Source organism: Netta rufina (assembly GCF_964035555.1).
Source record: "Netta rufina genome assembly, chromosome: 3".
In the NCBI taxonomy this organism is placed as follows: domain Eukaryota; kingdom Metazoa; phylum Chordata; class Aves; order Anseriformes; family Anatidae; genus Netta; species Netta rufina.
In genome coordinates this window covers 105369687-105388558 of record NC_140125.1, presented here as the reverse complement: position 1 = coordinate 105388558, position 18872 = coordinate 105369687, and the positions used below count along the sequence as shown (strand labels likewise).

General features: G+C 38.5%; 1 protein-coding gene across 1 annotated transcript in view; it reads left to right on the top strand.

Annotated features, from left to right (window-relative positions):
* The window catches only part of MBOAT2 (membrane bound glycerophospholipid O-acyltransferase 2), a 91768-nt gene that overhangs the window by 11083 nt on the left and 61813 nt on the right, over nucleotides 1–18872 (top strand). The window contains exons 2-3 of the mRNA XM_084284307.1: nucleotides 4151–4296; nucleotides 6838–6915. Of these exons, the coding sequence (XP_084140433.1) occupies nucleotides 4151–4296; nucleotides 6838–6915 (224 nt within the window). The remainder of the gene's footprint in view (nucleotides 1–4150; nucleotides 4297–6837; nucleotides 6916–18872) is intronic.

Genomic DNA, 18872 nt, shown 5'->3' with positions numbered 1-18872 from the left:
TCTCAATTGCTCGAATACATACAGCAGGTTTTGTAAGAGCTTAGTGTGTCAAAGTGGTATTTAACAGGTACCTACATGAATCACTGCCAAATGATAATTTGCATCACTGTTGTAAGATACTTTTTTTATTCTTCTCCATGCCTATGCAGCAAGATGTAATCGAAAATTATCTGTGACTCTGGGGTTTTGCTGTCACTATAAGCTGGTATGTCCTGTAACGTGAGGAGGCCAACAATTCTATTTTTTCTTATAAATTTGCTAAATTACAACTCTGCAGGGGTGAAAAAAAACTGAGACAATGCATGGAGAAACAAGTTTCACCCCAAAAAGTCTGAACTTAATTGGATTGGGACTTCTATTTCCTCAGTAAAACGAGAGCTGCTTATAGGGATGGCTTTTATGACTAGGGGGAGACAAGTTAGAGCTTGGTTTGAGGAATCAATCGTCCTGCTTTCATGATCGTCATCTTTGTTCTTGGTGGGTGTTCTGCTCAAGCCTGACCAAATCACGAGGTGTTTAAGTTTTATTCTGCCCATGCTCAAGATGTTATAGGAGTTTGACATAAATTAGCAGAAGGTACACAAGTATATCGTTACCAGATGTGGAGGTTACTGGATGTAGTATCTGCAAACAAACTAGCTGCTTGGCTCCACGTGTTTTCTGTGGAGACTTTCAGGATGATGATGTCCAGCTCTGTCCTTGTACCTCCCTCCTCATTTGCTGTCTGAGTGGCTGTTCTCTTTGTCCTCGAGCCAGCTGGATAATTTTTGGGCTCTGCTTCAAGCCAAGTTGTATATCTGCAGATCTTCATGTAGCTCAGCGTGGAGCTCTTGCTGAAGCTTGATCCTGGGTTAAGATGGGAGTTGTAATTAAGAAAAGGCTGAATGCTGATTTTTGGCTTTCTTCACTTTGGTAAGAACTGCAGGGCAGTACCTGTTGAACGAGCTTGTTGGCAGTGAGGACCCAACACTGGTGCTGTAATGATTTTGGGAAACCTAAACCTGCCTAGTTCTAGCCCATAGTCCATTTCCTTTTGGAATAGGTCTTCTGATTCAGCGTTAAAAAAAAAAAAAAGGTATTTTTCTATGAGTTGTGTTACTTGGACTGGCGTACAACGCATGCTGAAGCATCTTTAAGCGAGGGTGATTGGGCAAGTTGCTTCAGATGCCATCCTGATCTTCACTACAACACTCTAGGTGCTGAAATGCAACGTGAATAGGATGGGATTTGGGAGCCTCTGTTTCTCCTTTGACCTCCTATGTTATCAGCAAGGGATTGTCCTCATTTCCATGTGGAAATGAGTAGCTACTTTGGATAGGAAAAGTGGTAGAAATCTGCCCTTTGAATGGAAGCAACAACTGGTAATCACAATTAGATAGAAGCACTGACTTTGTGGTAGGGGTGCTGGGTTTCGATTTGTTTTAAAATGTAAGGAATCAGATACTCAAAATGCATACTAAGTGAATATTTAGCCTGTGATATCACATGCTTAAAAGTCACGGCAAGCATCAGATGAAGATTATCAATACAGCTGTCATACAGCCCCGCAGAGGTCATGAACTCTTCCATGTGAGCTCCTTTCCCTGCTGAGAATGTAAGTCCCTGGCTGCTTTCCACCTCTGTGTCCACCACAGAGTTTTGGTGATATGAAGAAATCATGATATGAAAATGTCATAAGGATGATCTTCAGTTTTCCTTGCATTTTGCGGTATTTTGGGCCTTATTTATAGGAGTGTTGAATATTCATAAGAGCAGCTGAAGTTATATTTTCGAAGCACAGCTTCAGTTGAAGTTGTGCTAAAAGTATTGACTAAAAAACTAGACACTGCCTGAAATCCCACAGCCAAAAGTAGCGGGCATTTACTTCACGCTTTGGGATTTCGTTGTGTAGTCTTCCATGCTGTGGTCAGATCTGCATAAACATGTCTGGGGAGATGTAAGGCTTTGTATTCAGCGTAGGATGCAGATGTAAGTATTTAATGGGCTGTAGGGTGAGGGCAAAAACTTGGCAGTTGTCCATTTGCTGAATGAAGCAGAAACCCTGCTGGTGGAGAACAGAACAGAGCAGCAGAGTATTGCCAGAAGCAGGTACGTGTAAAGGCTGACCTGGAGGTGTGTAGCTTTCAGCTTCTCCTCCTTGCTGTGGTCATTGTAGGAGCCAGGTGATGACTTTTCTTCCCCAGGTCTTGCTGCCCTGCTTTTAGGGGTAATCTCAGAAAGAGGGGCATCGTGAGGCACCAAACTGATCCGGATGCAGCCAACACACTGATTTCTGGGTGGTGTAAATCTGCCTCTTCTCCTTGCTTGTGTTCTGTATTTATCCCCATTTTCTTCTGTCTTCCTCCCTGTCCAAGTCTGTCAGGAGTGCCAGTTCTTGAGGTCAGGAACATGGTTGCGCTGCAGCACACGTAGCATCATTTCTGTATAAATATTCAAAACAAATGTCAGCACTGAGTTCATAGTCAATTACTTTGGCTCTATTTTTTCTTTCTTGCTCTCTCCTTAAAACGTCAGTTTGTCCCTTTTTTCAGGGGCTCATTAAACCTGACTGTTTTGTATGAACCTTTTCAACTAAATCCACAGGCTCATCCCAAGCCATAAATCTGTTTCATTTGCATCATTATGTATAATGGAGAGAAAACAGGTCAAGTTATGCCCTGACAGGATATTTCCCCTTTCATTTAGGATTTTTCAGATACCATTAAAAGCATAATGTAAATGTGGGAGTACAGGAATGGTTGGCTAAGTGTGTGTAATGGTTTGGTTTAGGGAACCTGCTCCTGGTTTTAACAGCCTTGTGTTACCAGCTTCTTTCCCTGCTAACTCTTAATGGTTTTAGAGTCATACAGAAAAAGGGGAGTTCTCCTTGAATTTACAAACAGGGCATCTATGAAACTGTTAATGAGTTCTGCAGGTAGCTGGTGTTAATTAATTCCTACTTGAAACACGTACATGGTTGTGCACTGTCACACCTGTACCTGTTCCTGCTTGAAGCCTGGCAGAGAACTGAAGGGCTGGGCCGGCTGCGTTAGGGTGCCAGCGGTGTTCCCTGTGTGGCTGAGGCACCAGTGTTAGCCCTGCTGTCACAAACATAAAAATAGTGTCACTGTTGGGCCCTGTGGAATTCAGATTAAGTGTATATTTCACTTAAATGACATCAAACAGGCTAAAACTGGTGTGCTGAGGGCTAGCCAAGCATGCTGCATGTGGAAATGAGCTTACAGGCCAAAGCAGTGCTCCCCAAGGTCTTGCTTGGGATGCTGCTCTTAGACACCAAGTTGTTAAGCAGTTTTCTAGCAAGGAGAAAATCAGTGGTGTGGGAAATACTCCTTTCTAAATAAAGGAATTCATCCAGCTTTTTGTAGCTTGGGCCAGTTTTGGTAGCAGCTGCTATATTTCAGGAAATTATTTCTTTGTCGTGTGTTCTTACTGTTAAATGTTGTTCAAGGCCACGCTCAGAATAATTCTCTTTACTCCTTGGTTTGGTGTTTTTAATTCTGCTTTTTGCTTTCAGTACCCTAGTGCCTTTAAATAAGTAATATGCAGGAGACTTTGTATATTCTGCAATAAATGCCCTGAAGGGAGGAGGAATTTCAGCATCCACTCGACTGTAGAGGAAGGCAGCGCAGCATGCACCACATCTGCTTGTATACTGCTGGAGTGTGCTGCCTTGGGCCTTGCTTCTGCCTAGGCTGTGGAAGTGGTCTGCCAGTGATGTGTGTATGTGATATGCATTTCCAAGTTCTGCTAATTTAAAAAAACACACACAAAAAAAGGGAACAAAAAAACCCACCCTACAAATCCGTATCTTTGCATTACTGGGAGAGTGTAAGTGATTCCATGGTTGAGAGAAGGCTGGCTTGGTATACAGAAAACCTGCAGGAAAATATTTAGAAGTTACAACTTCTTTTTTTGGTACATGCACAGGCTGCCTGTAAAGGTTTGATGAACCTTTTCTTCTTCATAGCTCATGGGAGGATTGGCTTGTGTTTTATGGAGGGGTGGCTCTTAGGAGAAGCTCTGAAGGTGATGTGGTGTGACAAGAGCCACTGGAGAGCTGGAAGTTCTGCAGATTGCTAATAGTTCATAGATATTTTTGTAAATTTTTAATACACAAGTGTGAGAGAATTTGTTTTTCTCTTTTATACAGGTCAACTTTGTAGTGTGCCAACTGTTTGCCTTGCTCGCGGCTATTTGGTTTCGAACATACCTTCATTCAAGCAAAACTAGCCCGTTTATAAGGCACGTTGTTGCAACCCTTTTGGGCCTTTATCTTGCACTTTTTTGTTTTGGATGGTAAGTTGCACTTCATTTCACTTCTCAGGGATTTGTAATTTTATCGTTTCTTGGGTGCATCTTTCATATGAAGAATTGTATTACCTGTGGTTTTTTAGCTGCTGCAAATGTCCAGAAAGAGGCTTAAGTTTTGTGATGCAGTGCACGAGTTTTGAAAGACCTTCCATTTGTGAGCTGATAACTAACATAATCTCTTCCTGGGGTTTTGGGTGGATGGGACAGGTGCAGTTTGTTTAATTTTTACCAGTTTTTCTGTAAACTTGCTTGAAAAGTATTTTCTTGAGGCATTGCACAATGTGATGGCTAAAAACTTCTCTTAAATATGCGCTGCATGAGCTAACTCACTGTGTCCTTTTCTGAATATTGAATATAATCTGACTTTTTGTAGGAAAAGTAACCAGAAATGCAGAAAATCTTCTGTGATTGCTGCTTCCATATTTTGATCTTTGTGCAGCATAGCAAGACAGAATGATGGTAGGGTTTATAAAGAGGATACTTCTGGCTTAGTAATATTTTCTCTTCAAAATTAGGAAATGGCTCGTATCTTCCCAAATAGTTTTAAGATAAATTAAGAACCAGTTTAGTTCTATGCATGGTAAACAAATTGCTCTCTTAAGTGTATAGAGAGCTTAAATTTATACCAGCTTCTGTAAAATGCTGCTGAACTATGGGAATTAATTCTTTCCCTCAAGCTGGAGTGCAGGTGGGAAGATGCATACAGCGTGTGCACGTGTGGCTGTGCACGCACCATGTGTGCATAAATAAATCTGGAATTCCAAACCACAGGTTTGGCCTCTACATTGGCACGTTGCAGAGACTTCCCCACATTAGTTTGTAGATACTACTTTTAAATTTTGGAAAACAAAAATCAGTAACTTTTATTCTTTGGATTTACATACGCAGTTTACTTGTTTGTAGAATTGCATAACTCCCATGCACGTATTAAACTTTTGGTTCTTTTATTCTGCTTTGAGACAGTGATCTGATGTCAAAGACTTACAGCCCTTAGCAGGAAATGAGAAGAAGGATACAGGAGACGTGCTAATGTGTGTGGCTTTCATGAGAGCCATGTAAGCTTTAGAAGCTCGTTCTGTATCCATTGCTTTGGAAACAGAAATCATTAACTGCAGCTTGGAATTAACTGCTACCAAATATTCGTAACTCAAGTCGTGGATGGGAGGCTCGAGAAAGAAAGAAATAACCTTCAATCCCAACAGACATAAAGATAGATTATGGAAGACTCTCATTGGCAGTATGCCGTAAAAAAGAAACCAGAAAAGTCTTACACTGTGGTAGAGATCCAGGTTATTCTAGTTTGCTCTGTATCATACTTAAAGCTATTATTTTGGCTATGAACTTGTATTTTACTAAATGCTTTTTTCTTATAATCTTGGAATGAAAGGCTTTTTAAAAAGGCAGAATATAACATAGTTTAAGTGAGATATTAAAAGTACCTCTTCTTTAAAAGGTTGGTATTTGTTTCACCTGTACCAATTCTTTATTTCTCAGTGTATGTTGTGCAATGTTTTTTGAGGTTTTTATGTTTTGGTTTTTTTTTGTAATGCTTGTGATGGTGATGTCAGACAGGAAGAATTTTAGGTAGTTATAACTTAGATGAGACTCCCTATTAGGGAATCATGACAGCAAGTGCAGATTATATCTTTTTTTCCATAAAAAGTCATAATTTTTAGGGTCAGTTAATACTGAAGTGAGTTGTCATCCCTCAGTTCATCATCTTTAGACTTTGTAGGATTGTAGTTGGATAGAACTGGTTGAATTACTTTGAAGACATTTCCATGTGAATGGATGAGGAGTGAAGTTAGGAAATGGCTGATAAGCTGAAAAAAAAATCCCACAGTGTCAGTATAACAGAATATTAGCTGCTTTTTAGGATGCTTTTCATGGGGAAAATTTCCCAAACCAGATCAGTATGTCACTTGAGCACACATAAATATGTTACGGAGGCACCTGAAGTGAGGGAGAATCAGCTTACTGAGGACTGTGTTCCTTCATCACTGGCAATGGCTTGCCACAAGTGCTCTGCTAGCTTCTTTAAAATCAATATATGAAAATTCATATTTAAATATAATTAAATATAATATATATAAAAACATAATATAAATATAAAAATATAGTGAAGAGGTACAAAACAAGTGATATTGTTGGCCTTATTTGAGATCTGTTGTGGCAAATAGGTAAAAAGATACAAAACATTCATGTTATTTATAAATGAAACAATGCCAGATGAAAGTATTACAAGACCTAGTCTTTGTATTTTTAGGGATTATTAACGTTTAATGTATTCTTGTTTATCAGCTGGAAAACGCTAGCTAAGTCTGTAGTCTTTGTTCATCCATGCTGTGCTAAAGGGGGAAGCTGTCAACTGAAGGGAGGCTTGCAGAAAACCTAAACAGAACTTTCTTTGGAAGAAGTGATTTAGATTTTGACAAGTCTTTTTAATTTTACATTAAATAAATAAATGCATGTGGTTTATTGTCATTAATGGAAATGCATTGAGTAATTTATTTTTTTTCTTCCTAGGTATGCCTTACATTTTGTTATACAAAGTGGAATTTCCTACTATATCATGATCATAATAGGAGTGGAAAATATGCACAAGTAAGTATCCATTCTTTTCAAAAAAGAAAAAAACTTTTAAAGAATGTTACTGTTAAGTTTTCTTCTAACCGTGTATATGTGCTGTGCTTCTGGTTGTACTGGAACATTCAGGTCTTACAGTGTTTGAATTCTGCTAACTGTGGTTTTGTTTCTAGGAGGAAAATGGTTCGTCTGGGTATTTTTGCCTCCTTTTATAACATCTAAAGCTTGCTACAATTGACAGTATCCCCACTGAGACTTCCCTTGTGTTCTTAGCACCTGATTTTTTTGCCATTACTTAATAATTCTAAGTGTCTCGCAAATATGAGTTAACTGTCCAAATGAGACTTGATAACATCCAGTGCTAGTAGAAGGAAGATGTCTGAAGGCAAGAAAATTTGCATGAGATTTTGTTAAGGTACTATGTGTTTGCCCTCCTCTCTTTCCTTTGTTTTGTAAGAAAAACGCAGTGTGAATGCTGTCTTAAGTTAAAAATATTGTCATAAAGTTACATTTATAGGACATTATTGGAGGTTTGTATGAATACATTGGTTAGATTAGCAGTATCTGAATCTACCTGGAACAGAACTTTTTAAAAATTATTCTTAAACCCGGGAAATGCATGCCTGTTATTACCGTATGCATATGTTTTAATATTCCGCTAGTCTGGAGATCAGAACCAAATTAGGTTCCCACTGAGTTAATTCCTGCATAAATGTTTAGCAAATCAGCAAATCCGTGCTTGAACAGGTTCCTGACATGTAGGAAGCTGTCAGGAAAGATGCTGGTAAAAGAACCAAGAAGGAAAATTGCCTTACACAGAAATTGCAAAGCCAGGGTGGCCTTCGTTTGTGATCCTGTCTGTCAGAACACTCTGCTTCTTTGTCCTGTTACTGAACATAAGTTTATCATGGTTTTTGAAATATACACTGTTAGGTTCATATTTTCAGGGTTGTCTTCAAAAGTTGACATCCAAACAACTACAGATGTGAGAAAACACTAGTTGATCGGATGGCCAGTTCATTTCCTACTAGTTGCTTTGGTAAGAAGTTGCTCAGAAGCAACTATTGGTATTGATTTCTCGTCCGAAACAGAAGAAAGTCAGAATATTAAGCCATATAGCTTCTAACTGAAAGAAACTATGAATACAGTTAAGTGTTGCAAAGGAGGTCCCAGGCAGGTCTGTTTGGGGCTTTGTTGTGACAGATTACGTATGCTTCTTGTCGAAAGCGATCTCATGGTCATGGCTAGTAAGGAGAGGCAGGTGGGCATGCGTGTGTTTAATGTTCCTGTGTTGGAACATGGGACCAACTAGCTCTTGATTCAACCCAAATGGTTCAACTCCATGGCCTGATCTGCTGAAATGATTGTGCTCTGCACAGCTCAGTATATGTTCTCTGTTATTCCTAGCTGCTGCTCATTGGAGGGTGAATTCTAGATTTGCTTACCAGGCTTCTGTTGCTGTATCGCAGTGTGAGTTAATTGGATAAAACTGGGAATCTTCTGTTTCAGTGGAGGGAAAAAATGTAACAAATAGAGCGATTTTAGTTACAAAGCAGTTAGTTCAAATCAATTGCATCCCATGTTACAGGTAGGTTAAAACGAGCTCTACTCCTAAGAATGGTAAGGAAAACAAGTAACTTCTTAAGCAAATAATTTCTTGTGCTTTACGCTGACTAGAGAAATAGGCTTCATTTGAACTGCTTTTTTTTCGTTTCAATTAAATATCCAATGAACATCTTTTACCAACCTTATTTTAATGATGCTATCTAATGAAAAATAAAAAGGATAACACTTATACTGCATAGTTACGCAAAATAAAATATGAAGAGTGATCAGTAAGTCTAGAAATAACATTTGGAGTGCAAGATTGAGAGTATTAAAGTCATTAAAAACAGGTGTTGAAACTAAACTTGAAATATAGTTAGCTTGATGTCTAGTATTTTTTTATAAGCCCATTCATAGTTAGGCCTTTCAGCTGATTTCTGCTGATACAGCAGAGTGAAGAGAAATTTTAAACATCTGGGAGTGTGGAAACACAATAGTTCTGCTGCTGGCTATTTTCTGGCAGCAGTAGAAAAATTCGACTTCAGCTTCCTGGATTCAAAAAAAAACATTGATGGTCATTCTGCTAAATAAATAGGACATAGAAGTAGGGCCAGGAAGCGAGCTTGAGTGCTGGGCTGTGGGCAGTACCCATTTGGTACAGCTGTGGCCTCCATCAGCTAGCACTAGGGCAATGCTTGGATGCTGTCTAGGAAACTCCGAGAGCTGCTCTTAGGAGGTAACAAAAAAGACTGTTCAAAGTTCTTTCCCTCGATTGCCACAGTATCCCAGGACAAGTAATATTTTGTGGTATCTCTACATGCCTGTGTCTTCTTGCTGTGAATATGTTACTCTAACAGCTTTTCAGGACTCACTCTGGTTCTCCAGTCCTGAGGCCAAGTGGTATGGCTCATGTCCTGCTGGTATGTGTGTATTTATCCAGCTATTCACATTACCTGTTCGTATATGCCTACTTATTTCAAGTTTGGGGATTTATTTCACAGGTGGTAGAAGGGTCCAGCCACTGCTGGCAGTCCTAGTCAGAGGTTACCTTTGTTCATAACCTTCTTAAACTTAGACCATAAAATATCAAATACCTGTACATAACGTAAATATGGATTCAGATGATTTTATATTGAAAAAGCACTTTCATATTGTACTAAATATTTTCCTTTGATTTATCCAAATTAAATAACTGAAATAAGGTTCCTTCTTTCCCTACCTGCTGTCCTGCAGATGAGTATATGGATTGGGAAAACCATTATCCTTGTCCATGGGGGAAGGCGTGGGGGAGTTAAAAATAAATAAAAAAAAACACAAAGAAGAAAGGAAACCTTGCCTTTGTGTTAGCAACTTTGGGGATAAGGCTAATGAGTCGAAGGAGATCTGAGACTTGGATTTGTCATCTTTATACATCAGTCTTAGTTAAAAGAGCATACTCCTGCAAAAGGGGGAAGAGTGACATTAGCTTTCCTGAGAAGCTCAAAAGCTCTTATTTTTGTATTTGTGACTGAGCTGTGTTAATATTTACTTCTGGTGCTTTCATGGCTCAGTTGTGAAAATGCAAGATTTGTTTAACAAGGTCTCAATTGCAATAAGTTTGCATTTGGTAACTGATACGGTGCTGATGTTTTTTCCTTATAAATTTTTGTTTAATTCTGTGATTGTGAAACTGCGACTTCTCATAGGAGACAAAAGCCCAAATGTCAGAGGGCTTTTCCTTAAAGCATCTGGCTACTGCTGGCTCGGAGTTATGTAAGCAGATCTTGCACAGGTGACTTGATGACAAGCTTTTTAAGGCTTCTAGGCAACTGTTTCTCTTCTGACCTAATTGTTCATTTTATGGTTGGTAAATAATGTCCCTTGGCCTGTGCAGAAAGGAAAGTCAATTACAGGGCTCACAGTTGCCTCACTGAAGTCTGGAGTTTTCTCAGTCCCTTCACTGATAAGACTGAAGTCCCAGCTGCGTCTGTGTAGAAAGTAAATCTGTTCATTTAACATCAGTCCTGTCAAACCTTGTAAATCTGCCGATGTAAAACCAAGCAATGGGTGTGCTATTGGTGGTTGAGATGTTCTGCGTTACGCTCGCAGTTGCAGGATGATAGTTTTCTTGATCCAGAAGTCTAACATTGAACTACTAAAACTTCGGTAGGTAAATTCTGGCTTTAGAAAACAAAATTCACGTAGCTATTGTCTGTCATATGTAAGGTGTAAAAAGAAAATGAATGAAGGACCTGGAAACTACTGGTGGTAAATATTTAATGACTTGAGTATGTGTGTGCATAGAACTGCTATTTTTTATAGATACTTCTGGTTTTCCAGAGTTTTTTTGTAAAAGTTTTGGACATTTGACTGGTTGTTCCGTAGAACACTTCTGTACATCTTTTTATGAAATACTCTCCTATCAGAATTATGTATAATACTTCTTATATGTCACTTCTGTAGAATACTAGTGATTACTTATTGGAAAGCTATTTTTAAAAGGGGATTTAATCTATTTTAGTTGTTTCTTAGTTCTCTTTTTAGCAGTTAAAGAAGAGAAGCCACCACAGTCACATTGTTTTTGACTAACTTCAGTAGGTTAAAGTCATCCAAATACTTGGTAGAAGTTGAAGAAGTACTAGTTGCTGGTTGAGGACTGGCATTGTGAGCTCCTAATGTTTTGCCAGAGATACTATCTGTAAACATTGCGGTGAAGGGATTACAAATACAGTCAGTGTCCACCAGAGAAACGCAAATAAGTAAACCTAATGATAATAAGGATGTCTTGCAGAAATCTGTCTCCTTAATATGGAGACTATGATGGAGAAAAACAAGTGTGGTGATTTGAAGGTCTATGAAGACAATGTGCGATATAGATAAATAATTATTTTTTTGTCTTCAGAAGAGGATCTGATGAAGCATCTAAAATCAGTCATCACCAAATCAACAGAGTGAAATAACGACCTAATAATGAAGGATTTGAATAAGAAATGCTATCAATTTCTAGTAATAATTTTCAGCAAAACTAGGATTGGAAGCCTGCCAGTATAATTACATTTCTTTGAAGGCATGAGGGCATCCAGAGAACTGTAAGCTATCCGGCATAACTTCTCAGTTAAAGTTTGTAATTTATTTATGTAACTTGAGTAAAATGTCTGCTACATAGGTAGCTGCCAAAGGACAGTGGCCATAGCAGTAAAAATACCTGGATTCAGAACTCATTGGAGTATTAGCAGCTGCAAGCTGTTCTGCATATACAAACAAAATTTTTGTTTCTGTTTCTACAGTTCTTGTATCATTCAGCCAAAGATAAATTCAAGATGGGTGTGGTGCTGGGAATATCAGATCTACAGGTTTAAGGTTCTGCAACCTTAAAGAAAAAGCAAAGAAAAAGCAAGCCCTGTTTTGTCACTGAGCAAATTTTGTTGCCTTATCAGATGGATGCTGTATGCAAAACAAACAAAAAGAACCCCCAAAATTCTATTCTTAGGAAATGTGTATTTGATTAAAAAGCAATTTAAAACTAATTTCTGCATAGATGAGAATCATATACATCTGAAACTGCGTAACTTCTACAGTATGCATAGCAGCTTCATCCTCCACTATTAGAAATAACTTCCAAGGCTGATCAATGACTGTATTTAGGAGAATATTTCAATGGTTATCAACTAACAAGACTAAGTCTTCAATTTAGAAGGGGTGTGTGGTTTTTCACTATGAAAAGGGATTGTACTTGTTGATGTCTATATAGGGATTAATGGCTGTTATATGTAACTGCTTCAGCATAAGCAGTGTTGTAGCTAAAACACCTAATGCAAATCTCAAATATATAAAAAGCTCATCCTTTTTTGTTTTCCATAAGCAGCAGTGAGATTACTTGCAGAACTTTGTCCTGTTCTAGTAACCATGATTAAGAAATGATTTGGAAAAACTGAATCGCGTGGAAAGAGCCATAGCAGTGATTTTGGGGATTGAACCCTATCAGGTCCTGTTTATTCAAGTTCTTTGGAGGACTACAAGAGGAACAGAACTTTCATAAAGGAGATAAAATGGAGAGAAATTTTCTTTTAGCAAAGCATTATGGAAAGTGAGTTAAAGGTACTGGAAACAAGATTCCCATTTTAGGAAAGTAGCTGGAGACTGATCTTTGCTATTAGAAATGCTAACAGACTTCTGTGCAGGAGGGTGCTTCACCTCACTTGTTGAATTGGTTAGCATGTTTTTTTAATTGGAAAGCGTATGGTCTGGTTCCTAGATAGTCTTCCTAGTTATACGAAGTCTTTTATATGAAATCTCAAAGACTTGTTTGTTTGGAGAAGTGAGTACTACTTCATTTTCTGCAAGAATGGAGCTTAACTCTGTATGTGTATATTGAAAAGGTACAAACAGAGTTAAAATACAAGTAACAGAGATAACTGAAGGTTATGACTTGAAATAGGGTCTGTTTTTGTTAACCTTATTCTAAAGAAGTTCTGTTCTGAACTGCCAAGTTACTTCATTATGTGGTTAGATCAGATGACCAGCTTGAGACTGTCTTGAGACTGTCTGGGGTTAGAACTTGGATGGGGCACGTCCTGTAGTTCTTTCAAGTTGAATAGCTGCTTCCCACATGCTCTCTGCATCTCTTCTACAACAAATTACTCACCAAAACAACTAACAGTTTAAAACTGACCAAGTTTTAAAAAACAACAGCAACAACAGAACTGCTAACAAAGCAAACCCTGTATCCCTCTTTACTTTTGTGGAGCTTGAAAATCATGATTATTAGTACCAGGGGGTTTGCTGCATGGGAGTGTGCATGAAACCAGTGGCTAGCAAGAGGCAGCGTTTCTCTGTACGCTGAAGATTTGGCCATTACAAAAACAGCCTTGTAAATAGATGGCTGCCTTCAATGACTTGAAGTGAGCACTTGTCGAAGTAAATAGCAGTGAAGGAATTTCCTAGTAATCCTTGTGAATTTTTTTTGAAAGCATTTGTTTTAAATAGCTGCTACAAGCTCATCCACTTCAATAACTTCCTGTAACTCTCCTGGCTGTGTTTTGGTAGAACTTAATGAGTTACTTAAAACAATAAAGGTGTAAGTTGAAAGCATCTTGATATAATATCCTTCTTAAAACTGAAGTGTTTGAATGGAAAGGCCTCTGCTGATCATGTTTGTGATTACAGAAATTAACATTAGAACTGGAATTGTTATCTGTAATGTGTGTGAATCTTTCATTTAATTTTAGATTACTAAATACATTTAGTTTTCGTTTTCCCCTGATGTTTATGTAGGACGAGGTAGAAGGAAGGACAGAAATCTGCAGCTTTGTGATGCTTGGCACTTAAAATAGGCTGGTAAAGATGACCAACTACAAAGCAATATGAATAATTTTTCAAGTCTTGTGTTACATTCAGTTGCATTGGTACAGAAGAGACAGGCTATCTCAGCACAACTACAACAAATTCTTATAGTATATTTTTTACTTCCAGAAAGAAGAGTATAAGTTAGTGTTTTAAATTTCCTACCTTTTTTTTGTGACTTCATTGCTAATGTCCTTCAAGGAAAGGAGTTCTCAGAAGAGCAAGCATGTTAACAGTGTTGCTGGAATGTAAAACCTCCATCACACTTGAGGCAACTTGGGTAAAAAACTTCTGGATTTCTGTTTCATGAAGTAGCTATAAATTAAGTATTGATGTTTAGTTGAAAGAGTTCTCTTCCCCAAACTAAATTGATAGGTAGTTTTTTTCACTCTGTCATTTCTACAGGCAGAGAGAAGAGAGTCTTTCCCTGGAAGCAGTAACGTAAAATGGCTGGGTGCGTGAGGAATCTGTTGGTACTGAGTAGCAGTTGCTTTTTGGCTTTCATAGATCTCAATTTTTTTGGTAATCTTTGTGCTTGAAGTGAAGCTGGGCACAATTAATCAAGCAAAAGAGAATTGGTGGTGTGTGTAAAGTCATGTTTTCTGGGCAGCACATTTGTCTGATAATCCTTGAAAGCTGTAGCATTTATATAGATACTTCTTCAAGGCACATTACTCTGCCTGTCAGGCTGCCAAGCAACTTGACTGCTAGCAAATGAGCTCTGAGTCATGGTATCATTGCTGCATGGTTTATTACCTCAACAAACTATCGTTGTCAAATAAATCAGGCTCCCTACAAAATGAAATGGCAGAATAAATTGTACCTAGAAGAGTTCAGTGAAAGCTGTGTTCGTCTTCAGCTTCTGGCAAAGACAGCTGCTAATAAGAGTTGATTAAAAATTCTGGTGGTATGGCACTGACTGAACTGAGCCAGTTGCGCCTGTGATAGAGAGCTTATATGCAAGGATTCTGCATCTTGCAGCCAACTTTTTTCCCTCTAAGTGCGTGCTTTTGCATACTTTATTCTTTGAAATGTCTTGTATTTAAGACAGGCTTGACTTGAGTAATAATGGCAAGTTCAGCAAACAATCATTTCATTGTCCATAATGGAACTATTGGCTGTAAATTATGCAAGTCCATTTCGCCTGCAGAACTGCAAGTGGTGGTGTACGAAGGGCCTGGGCTGGAGCTGAAAGATGGTGAAGAGATGAAAGAGGATGGCCTTATACAGGTGCACATTGTTTTAAAGCAAACCAACAAGCAAACTGAAAAACCTGCTTGTATACCATTTTAAGGGAAACAGGATGTAAATTTAAAGGACTGATGTTAAAAAAAAAAAAAAATGTGAACTGCATTTTAAAATCCGTTAACATAATAAATTTCATGTAGTATCTTTATTAAAAATGCTAATGAACTTCTAAAGCTGATCAGTTTTGTAGGTAAAATGCCTTTACTGGGAATATGTGAGGCCATAACATCATCACATAGCTAAGTTTGCAAGTGTTTCCTAGTCCAGCCCTTCCTGCTTCGAGCAGGATCAACAACAGCAGGTTGTTCTGTGAAACTGAAGCCGTCCTTAATCTGAACACGATCCTGGATGGTTCCAGTTGTCATAAGCATGCCAGCCATTTCCTTTTGGTGTCTCGCTTCAATGGCTGTTACAGCTTAACATTTCTTTGAGGTGACTTCATGCGGTGCAGCTTTCTGATCTGGGCTAACTACAAAAGCTTTACTTTTATTCTTTAATTTTCCCCTGTTCCATGATAGCCCAGTATTGTCAAGTTTCCTTGAAATTGAACAGATTTAGTGTTGTTAAATTCAGTGCACTGGGATCCTTTCAATTAACATGCAATGAAACAACTGGGATGATGATTTTGGTGTGAGGAGACCATGTTAAGCAACAAATAGTAACTAACTTCCTGTCCTTCTTTCTGAGGAAAAATAATACCAATAATAAAAAGGGGTGGGGGAGAAACAAGACAAAGACTACAAGAGAAAATGCCTTGCATCTTTAAGTTAGTAGAAACAGGTGGAATACAGGCTGGGTAATAAAGATATCAGAGGCAGTATTTGATATTTCAAGTTGTTTTTACTTTCAACTTGCTTTTCAATTGCATTTGAAGACAAATCGGTTTTCAGTGTAGAAACAAGAAATTCCTTTTCTTCTATGCCATGAAATGATGTGTAAGGGATTTACTTCTCAGTATGGTTGGGTTGCCTGGAGATTTTAGCAGGGTAATTGTGCAAAAAAAAGAGTCATATTTCCTTGTAGATAGGCTGGCATAATTTTTAGCTGGCAAACCTACAGTTTTGATGGTAAATTTCCAACTGTGCTGTTTGAAAGTTGCACTTAATTATGTTTTAAGAGAAGTGGATAAGTAATAAGAAAATAAATCATGAATGGCTGTCTGTGACACCCATCTTTAATCTGACCTGAGTGTGATGGAGTTTTCCACGTCCTACTTCCGAACAGATTTTGACTATATGGTACTGAAGCAATTTTTCCTCTGTCTTTTAAGAACATGCAAGTACTGTGAACAATGTAGCATGGTGTTCATCTTCAAAGCTGGAAATGAAATGTGAAATACTTAATATAGACAAGTGCTGAGCAGTTTGCAGTCATTACTAATCACAGGCACAACAGGAACTGTGAAGTCAGTAGGCTTGCGAAAGGAGGCTCTGGATATTTCGGTGCATGATTAGAGTGAGTAATGTATTTTATTAAGAGATCATCTCATGGAAATACACAATGCATACAAGTAATGCATAACTTTAAATAAGCAACAGCCCTGTAAATGGCTGTGTTTTTCTTGGTGTTCTGATCTTTTTGGGAGTGTCTGTGATGGTTTTAAGTTGTGCTGCTCTGGAAAACTGTTCAGTACATGTTGGAGGTACGTTCTTTAGGCACAGGACACTTATTACACAAATGTCATGTCTTAAGGCAGTTGTTTTTTTTAGTTGATGACTACATGAGTTTGATGGGAAGATTCGCTTTGGAAATTCATGTAAGCAATGTGACTGATTTACGAGGAATTGTCTATACAGCAAATTATTACTAGATTATATGGAACAAAATTAGAACTGGTCTGTGTGAATGTAATGCAGTATGAGTGGGACTGAAGGAGCTTTGTAGAAGAACGGAAGGGCCGTGCTGCTGAGCTGCTGTCGGACCTTCATCAGAAGTCGGGTTTCTTCATTGTTCCTGGCTGCTGGAGAGCAGAAGGATGGATGTTACTGTTTTATGTGAGTGTCTGATGTGACAACATTTACACCCAGGCAGGATATCTGCAAACTGAAATATCGAAGCCTTTTTAATCCTTTCAAAAGGGTGTGAAAGCAAAACCTGGATCCATAGGTGGCTTCTGAAAAGCAGGTTGACAAAAAGCTTTATTCTGATCTTGCTTTGCTATAAAATGTGTGTCTTTTAGGAGCCAGTTTGTTTCTCTGGCACTTTTCCATGCTTCATGTTTGGGCAATTAGTGTCTGTGAGACAATTCATCTAAATAGTAGAGAGATCTGAAAGGAGTCTAAGGCACCTAGAAACAGATTGAGTTTAGTTTGAATAGCAACACACTGCTGACACAATATGTAATTACTCAATGCATTTTTCAAAGATCCTGCAAGGGCCTTCCCTTTGCAGTGTAGAAGTGCAAGTACCTCAGGACTATGAAATGATTTCTGCACCTAAATGCTATTCTCATGTAAATGAGAAATAAGGTATAAAGGACAAAATCAGGCATTTAGAATGTGTGCAGAAATTGGATGCTGTCACTGTCCAGTTTTTTTGGTAGGTTATCAACCTTTTGCTGTTAGTAGGAACAAGGTATTTTAACAGCTAATAATGCATGTGATGTTTTCTAAACTTGGTAAAATGGGCAATATAAAAATAATGTAGTGTTGTCGAATACATCCATTCCTGACTAGAATCACCTGCTTGTGTTTATAAGCAAAATCAGTGAAGCAAAATAATTCTTTCTGCATCTTCTGCAAGATGCCAACTCTTCTATCTTCTACAACAGGCATTAACTATATATGACTAGGGTCATCATGCTGAGGGATTCTTGGAAATTTGTTCTTTGGGTCAGCACTGGGTACTAGTTGTTTAACGTATCTTTTATCAGAACGGTCACTGGGTGCTGTGTACTTGTGTACATTGTGAAATGAAGCCATTATCTGATGATCCATGGTGTATTTCTCCATTATTTTACAATCACAATTTGTTTTGATGTCTTTCTTTTTCTCATGCTAAGAGTGAAAATGTCAACAATCAATGAATTGTTCCCATGTCTTAATTACTCTTTCTCTTCTGCCGTCTACAAACACCCAGGGATTTTGTGGCAGAACGTCTGGTTTATTCTTGATGGCCCTGCTTCAGCTGCAGTGTCGCAGGACGCTAACAGTGATGACATCTGTTTGAAATGGCATTTGATCAAGTGCCTGAGAGGTGCCTGACCAACCTGTGTAGGTCACTTTCCTTTGCTCTCCTTGGGAGGGAAAATTCTTGCAATGTTTGTGTCCTAATGTGCAAACGTGATTAAGAATGGTAGTATGTAGTGATTAATAGGTAACTGCTGCAACTCGGGGTTGATTTGGCAGCTGAGTGAAGATGGAGTGCAACAGGAGGAGATCAAACAACCCAAACACAATAATTAGTATTTGAATTCTGGACTTTGTGTATTTATAGTTTTCCTGACCCGTTCGTCTCTTATCTTTGGGTACTCAGCCTTTGTCGTTGGGTAACTTCAGCAGACAATCCTTGAACTGTCCGTGTGGTCAGTTAAGGATTTGCTGTCATGGGAAATCTTTTGCAAGGAAAAACGTTGATCAGATTTGCCAGAGAAATTCAGAGCATGCCATCTCTTAGAGGGAGCCTGAAGGATTCCAGCGTGGGACGCCTGCCAGATGGACAGTGGTTGCTGGATGCTTTAGATGCCAAGCATCTCAGGAGGCAGAGGCAAAAAAATGAATGATAGTCTCAATAGAAGGCAAAAAGCTCTCATTAAAGGCTCAACACTGATCCTCCTGCAGCAAATGGTGGCTTTGTCTTCTCTGCCAGCATCTTATTTTGATGGCCAAATTTTGGGCTTGGAGTTCAAGGAATGACTCACA